The sequence below is a fragment of the Camelus ferus genome, chromosome 11 (assembly GCF_009834535.1).
Source record: "Camelus ferus isolate YT-003-E chromosome 11, BCGSAC_Cfer_1.0, whole genome shotgun sequence".
Lineage (NCBI taxonomy): Eukaryota > Metazoa > Chordata > Mammalia > Artiodactyla > Camelidae > Camelus > Camelus ferus.
The window spans coordinates 27,705,756-27,717,279 of record NC_045706.1 but is presented as its reverse complement, the minus strand read 5'-3'; the positions used below and the strand labels follow the sequence as shown (position 1 = coordinate 27,717,279).

The window sequence follows — 11,524 nt, the reverse complement described above, 5'->3', positions numbered from 1 at the left end:
CAGCACCCAGATTCAGTGCCCAGCTACCCATTCTCCACTCAAGACTGGCACCCTGAAGAAATTGAGGGTGTCCCTCCAGAGGTTGCTAAGTGATGCTGAGGGAAAAGCCCCCTAAAATCGGTATCAGAAGACCTAGGTTTGTGTCCCCACACTGACACTTAGTGGCTGTGTTTCTTTGGGCAAGTCATGTAACCTCTCTGGGTCCCTGTGAGTGTGGCTGAGAATAAACTATGAGAAGGTACATAAAAGCACTTTGAATGTGGACCTGGAGTCAGCCATAACCAGGCTCCTGTTTGAACTATCACACATCAGCTCTGTGAGCATGGTCCACTTCCTCAACCCTCTAAGCCTGGCTTTCCCCATCAGTGAATCAGAGTTAATTCCAGTTGTTTTAAAGAGTTGGTATAAGGATTAGATAGAACAATAAACGTACAGTGTACATGACAGTGCCTGGTGTAGAGTAAGCATTCAGTTCCTAACAATCTCATGTACAGTATGTGTCCCTAGTCCTTAAAATAGTGCCCAGCAGTTAGTAGGTGCTTAATATATATTTGCTGAATGAAAGGACTTCAAAGATGAGGAAACGGAGGCACAAAGAGGTTAAACACACACACACACACATACACACACACACACACACACACACACACACACACACACACACACACACACACATCAGGTGCCAGCACTAGGGAACGGTGAAGCAGTGAGAAATATCCCTGCAGTCTGTCTCCAGGAACTGCACCCTGAATCTCTATGCCATGCTGACAAAAATGAGGGTGGTACACACCACCCTTTGTTCATTTAAGATATGCATTTAGAGTTTTCTCAGGTATCTGTAGGTGGGGCTGAGTTGGCAGTGAGAGGCATTAGCTCCCTGAGAAGCCACATAGTTTTTCTCCCCCAAGGGGAGCCAGGGACCAGTGGCTTCATCCATGACCAGGAGACGAGGAGCTCTGCAGAGTAGGATAAACTGGGAGCTTGATGCACACACGGTCCCCGGGACAAGAGGGCTCCTCTCACTTCCATTGCTGTTCCTGTAGCCACCCAGTCATCCACTCCAGACATTTACTGAATCTCCTACGTGCCAGGCACAGGCAAAGATGGATAAGATGTGATTACCAATGATTATCATGTAGCTGATTCAGATCTACCACAGAGGGATCCTCCAAGGAGGGGGCCTAGAAGAGCAGCAATCAACCATCTGGGAGGCTAAACCAAAGGGAGAAGCATTTAAACTGGGCATTGAAGGACAAATAGGAGTTTGCCAGCCAAGTGGGGTCTAGGAATGAAAGGCATTCTGAGCCTGTTTGGGACGCTTAAGAGGTTTGAAGTTGGAACGCTGGGTGAGAGCATGGGTAAGAAAAGGAAGTAGAAAACCAGGGAACTGGAAGTCAGTTAGGGCCAGATTGTGAAATACGCCCATAGAAGAGATGGAACACTATCCTGTGGTCCATAGGGGAAGCAGTGTATATACAACCAGGTCTGTGTTTTAGAAAGATGCCACAGTGCACAAAGGTTGGATTGGAAGGGTAAGGAAGAGAAACCAGCTGCAATTACCAGCTTTGTGTCTTAACCCCTCTAGGCTTCTTTTTCCTCCTTAGTAAGTGAGGAAAATAGTTGTACATATCTCCTGGGTGGTTTTGAGGCTTAAATGAGAATACCTGCAAAGCACAGTAATAGCAATAATGTAAAGCATTGTTAGGCTCATGGGCTTTGCTGGGTTTGTGTCCTGGTCATGCTGAGAAGGCTGTTTTTAATACGCTCGATGGGAAAGAAGATTGAAAAAGAGATTGCACTGATAGGACTCTGCAGCGTGGGAGAAGCAGTGGGATTCTAAGTGAATGACGGTCCCTTTCTCTGACACGAAGAACTCGGATGGCTGAGTCAAGGTCTGAGCCCACCTTTGGAAAGAATAAGTCTGAGGTGGGCACTGGCAGGAAATGGTATTCCAGATGTCCAGGTGAGAACAGATGTCGGTTCAAGCCCCGCACTGCTCTCCTCTGCTCTCCTCGAGCGCCAAGGAAGGGCCGGGAGGCCCGGTGGGCAGTAGTTGAGAAAGAAAAGGGCCCAGCCTGAGGCTGACAGGACGCTCCAATTCAAGATGACAACTCTCCTCTTCGAGGCTGGACCGGAGCAAGGGAGGCAGGGCAGGCAGGGTGGGCAGATGTGGCAAACTTGGCTCAGTCGGACCGAGCCGCCCTGCCCTGAGGAGAAAGGAATCCGAGCTGGGAGTTTGGCGCCGATGCGAAAGGGGGGCACCAGGGTGGTGTGCGAGGCCCAGAGAGAAGGCAGGAAGCCGGGAGGAGGGAGTCGGGTGGAGGCGGTGGAGGGGAAGGGAGAGGGCGGGCAGGAGGGGTGGAGAGAGAGAGAGACCGAGAGAAAGGAGGGTTAGGGGGAGGAGTGAGGGGAGGAAGGGTGGAGAGCAGGAGAGAGGAAGAGAGGACTCCGAGGGGTGCGAGCAGGCCGAGGCGGGCGCAGGGGGACGTCGGCCCGGCCGCCCCCACGAGCCAGGCGCCGCCATTCCGCTACTCGGGGCGCCGCCGCCGCCGCCACCGCGCCCGGGGGCCATGCTCCCGCCGCCCCCGCGCCAGCCGCCGCCCCAGGCGCGCACGGCCCGCGGCGCGGTGAGCCTGCAGCGGGCCTTCCTGCGCGGCCCGCTGGGCGTGCTGCGGCTGCTGCAGCTGCTGGCCGGCGCCGCCTTCTGGATCACCATCGCCACGAGCAGGTACCAGGGCCCCGTGCACTTCGCGCTCTTCGTGTCGGTGCTCTTCTGGCTGCTGACCCTGGGCCTCTACTTTCTCACGCTGCTGGGCAAGCACGAGCTGGTGCCCGTGCTGGGCTCGCGCTGGCTGGTAGTCAATGCGGCGCACGACCTGCTGGCGGCCGCACTCTACGGCGCCGCGACGGGCATCATGATCAGCCAGACGCAGAGCCACAGCTACTGCAACCTCAAGGATTATCAGATGTCCTGCGCTTACCACGCCTTCCTGGCGGCCGCCGTCTGCGGCGGCCTCTGCCTCGGCCTCTACCTGCTCTCGGCGCTCTACGGCTGCTGCCGCCACTTCCAGGGCGAGCAGGAGGTGGCATGAAGCCGCCGCGCCGCGGGGCCGGGGACCCGTCCTTCCAGCCGCCGCCGCCCCGCGCCCGTGCGCCCCGGCGCCCTCCCCTCGCCACGCGTTCCTGCCGCCGCCCGCGCCCCGGCGCCCTGATCGCAAATTCCAGCCCGACGGCAGCGCCGCCGCCCAGAGTCTGGACCGCAGCGCGGGACGCGCCGTCTCCTGGGACCATGGCAGGGCTGCGTCCGAAGGGCGGACTCACACTTGCAGACCCGCCGCCCCGAGGCCAAGCCTCGCGGTTCCTCTTCCCCTTCCCCGCCGAGAGCGAGACGTGGACAGGCGCCGCGTAGATCCGGGGGAGGCTCCCAAATTGGAACCAGTCTTCTGGCGGCGCCACTGCCCCCTCCCCCCCGCCCCGCATTGGAAGAGCACCCCCTTGCCCTGGCCCCTCTTCCAGCCCCAAGTGCTGAAAAAAAAAAAAAAAAAAAAAAAAAAAGGCAGGCGCGCCGCCTTGGGCGGAGCTGGGGACGGGCCTCCACTGGTCCAGGGATGAGCGACGAGTTCAGTCTTAGTTTGGGATTGTGCGGGCATCCTGCGCAGTCCTTCCGGATCCATTCTTTGGTATTTTGATGTTTTGGGGTGGGGCCCATCTACAAAGGTGAGGAATGATAGGAAGGGCCCGCGGGCTGTATGCATGCGCCTTTGGAGTCTTTCTTCTCAGCATGTTTGTCTTTGTCTTCGCAGTTCATGGAGGCCAGGCTCTAACGCCCACTAGCTTCCCTGGCCTCGCCTTCCCAGCCTTCCTCTCACAGGCTTCTGCTCCACCCCCACCTCCCAATACCTGTCAAGGAGTGTTAGGGGACCTCAGCCCTTTTTACAGTTGGAGACTCAGAGCTTGCTCTTGGGAACAGCCAGAGTAAGATCAGAACCCAGTCTTTAGACTCCCAGTCTAATGCTGTTTACATTAAAGCAGTGGATGTTTCCAGGAATCCTGGCTCAGGAGCTGTCCTCTAAAAGAAGGTTTCAAGACCAAATGGGCTTGTTAAAGGTGCTGTCTCCCCTTCTTGGAGATTCTTGATGCTATATTCACGATGCTCATAGCATATCAAAGGCTCTGAGAAGTCCTGCTGTAAAAGAAGCCCGAGGAATTTAGTTTGGTGTTAACTGCTTCTGGACCTGAATCAGTTTTTCCTACCTTAAGGTTCCAAGCAGTCCTGTGTTGTCCTGGCCCATTTATCACCAAGGGGCCCAACTACTTGGCTGTGATCTGTTTGAAGATGTGAGGCATTCCATCTCTTCCCCAGGGAATTTCTTTAGCAGAGGGACACTACCCTCCCAGGTCCCAGTCCCCCTCCGCCCCAGCCCCCCATGAGAAGATAGCTGCCCCTGCCAGGGACTTGGGAACTGTGGATTTGAACATTCCTCTATATTGTTTGGGAAATGAAGCCAAGGTTGTCCAGACAGTTTCCCAGTCAAAAGGAACACCACCTGTGAGAGATGCTGGCGTTGACGGTGAGCAGCTGGCCAGGAGTGGGTCACACCAAAGAGAGAAGAAAACTCTGGATCAGGGGTGGACAGCTGGCCCAGCCTCGGTAAGGTAAGAAGCTTCTTGGCTTTCTGAAGGGGTCTTAGGACTTTGAATAAACAAACAAAATAACAAAACCCAGTGCCCCCTCCTTTTCTAAAAGTTAAGAGATTTTTATTCAGAGAGAAGTTGCAGGAGTGACACTAATAACCAAAATGTCCAAGAAGTTGTGACAATTCAACCTTTTTGCTAAATCCTGCAGAAGTCTGCTCTTTGAAAAAGTTCAGCCCTCTCTGGGTTAGAAACTGGAATGGGGGAGGCCAGAATGTGTTTTTGTGAGCATGTTTTTAAAGCTTAGGTGGAGAGGTCTTAGGTTTCCCTGTTGTAGTGGTGAAGATCTGGGGGAGGTGTGTGTGTGTGTGTGTGTGTGTGTGTGTGTGTGTGTGTGTGTGTGTGTGTGTGTAGTGCTTATGTAAGTTTTACATAGTCACTGTCTTTGCATTTATCCAGCCCCACTGTGTGCCCAGCACTGCTCAAAGCACTTAAAGTATTCATTTCATTCTCTCAACAACCCTATTGACCTGGGTTCTGTTATTCTTCTCATACTCTATGTGACAAAAATGAATCACAGAGAGGTTAAGTAGCTTACCTTGTCTCCCAGCTGATGAGTGGTGGACCTAGGATTTGAATCCTGGCAATCTGACTCTTCAGAACCAGGCCATACTATCTACAGTAGGGGTCAATACATGTTAGATACTGTTAACACAGGAAAGTTTTAGGAAAGAAAATTTTTAATTGTGCTAAAATATTTATAACATAAAACCTACCATTTAAACCATCTTTAAGTGTACAGATCAATGGCATTAAGTACATTCATGCTGTTGTGCAGCCATCAGCATCATCCATCTCCTGAAATTTTTCATCTTGCAAAACTGAAACTCTGTACCCATTGAAGTTGTGGTTATGTGTATTGTTGTGGTTGTTTTCTCTCCTCTGGGAAATCCCAGAACACAGCCCTTCAGTGTATCAGTTAGGCTGGGGTCCTGCTGCCATACTCCAGGCAGGGTACCCGTTCCCTCAGCTCCCACTGCTGCTGTCAGCCGGAGACTGGGGGTGGGCTTTGCTGGGATACTTGGGTGTGTCTTGGAAGCCCAGCAATTTTGGTTCTTCTGTTGCGGATTTCCATGTTGCTGAGGCCATGGAAACTCCCAGAGCCAGTCATGCTGACCTCTCCCAGGGCCCACTTCCCTGGGCCAGCAAAACCATTCTGGCCTGGGCAGCAGAGGGCCTCAGAGTTTTGATTGGCCATAGAGGGAGGCAGAGCAAGGGAACAGACTTTGCCCAGCGGCTCCCTTTCTGTATCATTCAGTGGAGGAGCCAGGATGATAAAGATTTATTTTGCCTTGACACAGAGAAATCTCTATTCTCCTCCTGCTATGACTTGGGGACAAACTTCCGGATACCTGGAACCGGCCCAGAACCCTAAACAGTGGGTTTGGAGTTCCAGCATGTGTTCCTCTTCTCTTTGTTTTAGGTCGCTACATAAGCCGCATCCTCAGCTCAGCTCCAGCCCTCTGAGGACCTCTTCTTAGCCCCCAGCCCATGGTGCTCTGTCTGTGATCAGGTGACCTTACTCAGGAGCAGAAGTCTCCTTGGCCTTCGTGGTACCTTATCCATCCAGATGTGCCTACAGCATTCCAGAGCTCACTGGCTCTTCTCAGTGTGCCTTCCTGCTTGGCCTCCAGCTACTTCTCCAGATGTGAGAAGGACATGAAGATGGCTCCCACACCCACCCTCTTCTCCCCCTCGAGGCCCTGGGCCATGGGAATGGCCACCTGAGCTGGCCTGGAACTTTTGGATACTGGAGGCAGTCTCATTGGCGTCCCACTTTGGCCTCTAGGACTCAATCCAACCTGAGACCGCTGTGGGCTGCCCACAGCCCAAAAACCCTTTCAGGCCCAGAAGAGGATTTCTCAGTGTTCTGCAAAAGGCCAGAAGAGAGGGTGGGCATGGGAGGGTGAGGGTGGATGGGGAGAGGGGACCGATGTGCCTTATTCAATAGTTTGGTGGTGATTACTAATAATGCTTTTCTGAATAATAAAGTTTGGTTTGTCTGATCTTGGTGCATGTGTTTTCTCCCCTGGCCCCCTGCAGTGACCTTCTGCCAGGTCCCCCAGCCTCACTCCATCTTCCTATTTTGCACACTGTTGTCTGCCTCCTCTCTGTCTCTCCAGCTTCCCCTCCTGGGAGGGAAGGAAAAATTAGGTCACAGATTCCCACTACAGTTAGGGCAGGACACAGGAACCAGATGGAAGAAAACTGCCTGTGTCTGTCCCTGGCTGAGGCTGGAGGGAATTCCTGAGGCTCCAGCTCCGGCTCTCAATGGGCCCTCTGTTTGGAAAGCTCCTTTGCCTGATGGGCAGGCACAGAATGACCAGAAGTGTCCTGTTCTGGTCCAAGCCCATCTTTTTATAGAAGGGGAAATGAACCCCAGGGTAGAGTGGCAACTTGCCTAATGTCGCAGGGCTAAATGGACTCTCTGGGAGCCCAGGCTCTGGTCCTTTCCTGCAGACCATTGTGCCTGTTTTGGTGTTGCCTCTTGGACACACTCATCTGGTCCTCTCTCCCCGCCCTTCTAGCCGCAGTTGGCTGACTGAGGTGCCCTGGAAAGGGCTGGAGGGCACTTAACAGGCTTCCTTGTCAGCTCCTCCTTCCCGTCCCCTGGGCCTGAAGTCTGCAGCCAGAACAGAGAGTCTTACTGGCAGATCTCAAAGCTCACCTAGAACAGCCCCAGGCAGGGATCTGATGTGTGCTCTACACCCCAGTCTCTTCCAAAGCACCTTCCCCAACAGAGCACAAACATACCCTCTCATTCTCATCTTCCTCTTCATGCTTTGGATTTCCAGGGTAAAGGAAACCTCCACCAGCTGCCCAGGAGCCTCCCCTCCCTTCCTCCCCTCTTCCATCTATGTCTTTTCATGAATATGCAAAATAAACAGTGGTCTTTACACACAGGCTGATAAGTCCCCTGCTCTACTTTAGCTTGGTGGATCATTTGCAAATGAAAATGTGCTTCTGCTTGCATTATCTTATTTGATCTTGTCACCAGTCTCAGAGGTTGGCATTGTCATCCCCATTCAATAGAAGAAATAGAGCCCCAGAGAGGAGAAGGGCCTTATCCCGTGGGCTAACGACTGGCTCGTGGCACGGCTGGGCCTGGAAGGGAGATGTTCTGACACAACCCTTGGCAGCTAGCCGGTTGCTAAGCCCTGGGGGCCTCTGGCAGTCTCTGCGGTGGAGGTGGAGTTTGGTTTTCCCTCCTGGAGACCAGGTGTGCAGAAATGGTCTGATCTGACATTTCCTGTTTAATGGTGGGGGCACTTTTTGAAATAAGATACTGCTCCTTGGGGACATAATTGAGTCCAACTGGGTCTGGGGAATCCAAGGGATTTGTTCATTACTATTACCTTTCCTGCTTTTCTAGGGATGGGAGTAGGATGGTCGAGGGTGAGGAAGGAGAATTAATAAATCACCTTTTAAGGAGAAAAAGGAAAAAACAGGGATATGAGAGAAAGATCTGGTTAGCACTATTTGTATTTTTATTGTTTTTGTTTGTTATGATCACTATTTGTAGAATAAAACAGCAAGATATACCCATCAAAAATTTTTAACTGTACGGAAGTGTACAAAGTGTAAAGAGAAGTTATTCAATCATCCTAACCTCACACCCAAGAGATACACTTTTGTTAACTATTAACCCTCTTTCCTTAATCTTTTCAATTTTATTTTTTATTGACGTGTAGTTAATTTACAATGTTAGTTTCAGGTGTATAGTAAAACGATTCAGTTATACATATACATACTTATATATACATATATATTTTCAGATTCTTTTCCATTATAGCTTATTACAAGAAATTGAATATATTTCCCTAATTTTTATAACTAATTAAACATGTGGGTGCACACACACACACACATACATTCAGACTCTTCGGGGGAGGGTATAGTTCAGTGGTAGAGCACATGCTTAGCATGCATGAGGTCCTGGCTTCAGTCCCCAGTACCTCCATTAAAAAAAATAAGTGAGGATAATAGTAGTACCTACCTCCCCGGGCTGTTGAAAGGGCTTGATGAGGTGCTGCACACAGAGCAGAGTGACTGGCAATTAGTCTGTGCAGTTCAGCTCTCAGCAGTGCAACGCCATTGGGAGAGCTTCATAAGACTATCTTTGTAAAATGCAAGCCTGAGCCATAGTAAGTTCTCATAAACATTAATTCCCTTCTCTCTCACTCTACCGGGCTCTCTCCCCACCTGAAGAGGGACAAGTCTCAGCAGCTATGGACTGAACCCTGTACTGTTCTTTCTTGTGTCTTGATTTATGCTTTTTTGAAAAGATAGTACAGAGGCGTTAAAAAAGTATCATCACCTTCCTGAAGGTCAGGACCATCGCCTTCTTTACAGAATCTGGGATCCTTCTTTGCCCTCCTTTTTATTCCCTTTAGTAGTCCCTGGACTGTGCCTCTGTGCACCAAGAAGTTCTGCCTCCTTTTAGCCTGGAAGGAAGACTCACTGTTGTCATCTTGTTTTCTGAAGTTCAAGTCCATCTGCAGAGATGGACTGACTGTGATTTTTCAGGTGTCAGTAGTTGAACGTTCACAGACTCCCATCATTATGTGTTTGTAGGATCTGCCATGATTGCATTCGAGTCAAAACTTGTCCAGGAACATAGGGCATTTACAGAACAGTTATGTGCTTGGTTTCCCTAGCTGTTTCGTATATGAACATCTCACAACACATCTTTCCTAACATCCTGGTAAACTCTCTTGTATTTTTCAGCTTGTCACCATCTCCTCCCAGTCATCCCTAGGAACTACTGAACTCACTAAGTTTATTTTTCTTTTTAAGTTAAATTGATGAACTATCTCACTGATCTTAAAACAGGAAGCCAGAAGACCAAGATGATGGGGTCTTTTTTGTAGTGACTGTGATAGCGATTTTAATAATGATGCTATTCTTATTGATAATGGCATTAATAGTAATAAAGATTACACAATGTCCCAATGGCTTGTGTTCACTGTTTGCAAAAACATTTTTACATTCGTTATTTCATCTCACCTCATATGAACAGATAAACAGCATAGATAATAACCACATAATCATATTTTGTAGATGAGGGTCAGAGAGGTGAAACCGTTGCATGTACATATATATACATATATGCTTAAAAACAGATTAATTAGGGTATACTTCTGCATTAAACTGCACATGGTTCAAATGTACACTTTGATGAGTTTTGACATATGTGTCCACTTGTGAAATCACCAGCACAATTAAGACTGTGGATGTATCCACTGTGCCCCAAGGCTTCTTGGTGCCCCTTTGTAATCTCTCTGGTTTTTCTCTTCCCAACTCCCCACCCTAGACAACTACGGATCTGCTTCCTATGACTATAGATTAGTTTATATAAGTGGAATGTACAGTATGTGCTTTTCTTTCTTTCTTTCTTTTTTTCTGGGGAAGGGTCAGTGTCTGGCTTCTTTTGCTCAATCATTTTGGGGCTCATTCATGATATTGTAACAAGAGTTCATTCATTTTTAGGCTGAGTATTATTCCATTGTTTGGATATACCATAATTTGTTTATCCATTCACCTGCCGATGGACATTTGTATTGTTTCAACTTTTTGGCTATTGTAAATAAAGCTGCTGTGAAAATTCATGTACAAGTCTCTGTGCAGACACATGCATTCATTTCTCTTTGGAAGTAACTAGTGGTGGTATGGTTCAGCTGTGTGGTAGGTGTATTCTTTTTGTTATTTTTATTGTCTATGTTCCAGATGAAGGTTTTTTTTTTTTTTTGTATGTGTGCTCTTTGTCTGACATTTGTATCAGGGATGGTAATTCTGGGCTCACAATAAATTGGAAAGTTTTCCACCTTATTCTGTTCTCTGGAATAGTTTGACTAAATCATTTTATTGATGGGTTTGAAAAAATTGTCCACAAAATAGTCTGATGCTTTTAGGGAGTTTGTTGGTTGATTCTTTCAATTTCTTTAATGTGATTGATCCATACAGGTTCTTTGTGGGTCACCTGCTACTCTTTCATTGGTAGCAACTTGGGTTGTCTCTCCCATTAATTCTTCCATCTAAGTTTCCAATTTAGGATTAGAACATTTTGAGGGAAGAATTCCATGCTATTCTTCTCTGTGTTCCTATGAAAGGCATATAATAAGTAGTCATTTGGCGGAATGAATGAATATTGATGTTTAGCTGCTATGACAAACACACCCCAACATTTCAGTGGCTTAATATAATGAAAGTCTATCTGCTGTTCACATACAAACCTCTTTCTTCCTCACACAGCTGACCATTGTGGGTGTTCCAGGTCAGCGGGAGGCTTTTCATTATGATTCAGGGACTCAGACTCCTTCCACTTTGTGGCCTGGCCATCCCCTGTTTATTGAGATGGCATTTGGAAGAAGACAGGGAGAAATGGATTTCTGACATTTTAATGCCTTGGTCTGGAAGTGACACTCATCACTTCCACTCACTTCCCTTGGGGAGTCACATGACCTGATCCATATGTAAAGGGGTTGGGAAATGTAGTGCCTGGCTGGGCTTCTGCTGCCCAGCTACAACCCTATACCATGGAAAGGGGAACAGGACTTCTGGTGGACAGTTAACTGCTTCTTTCATGAGAGGCCACAGGTTTTATTGCTGAGGTTTTCATTGCCCTGCTCTGTGAGACTTTTGTTGTGCCCGCGTTTGATGAATGGTTGTTTTCATGGCTGCCAAGAGCTGTTGAGTAAGAGTGTAACTGCAGACTTTCATTTCCTTGCTGTGTTTGTCTGACAACTCACTGTGTCACAGCTGGAAAACTCATTACTCATGAGGACTTCCTTCCCAGGTACAAGAAAATAAAGATGTATTTATTGAACAC

General features: G+C 49.0%; 1 protein-coding gene across 1 annotated transcript; it reads left to right on the top strand.

The window, feature by feature from the left end:
- Positions 1-2,379: 2,379 nt before the first annotated feature.
- On the top strand, positions 2,380-3,555 carry MARVELD1 (MARVEL domain containing 1). Its single transcript, XM_032491156.1, has one exon. The coding sequence runs from the start codon at positions 2,571-2,573 to the stop codon at positions 3,090-3,092; it is 522 nt and encodes a 173-aa protein (XP_032347047.1). The 5' UTR covers positions 2,380-2,570; the 3' UTR covers positions 3,093-3,555.
- The last annotated feature ends 7,969 nt before the right edge of the window (positions 3,556-11,524 follow it).

Excerpts from the sequence above, each read along its gene's own strand:
- MARVELD1 (XM_032491156.1), top strand. The coding sequence starts at position 2,571 with ATGCTCCCGCCGCCCCCGCGCCAGCCGCCGCCCCAGGCGCGCACGGCC.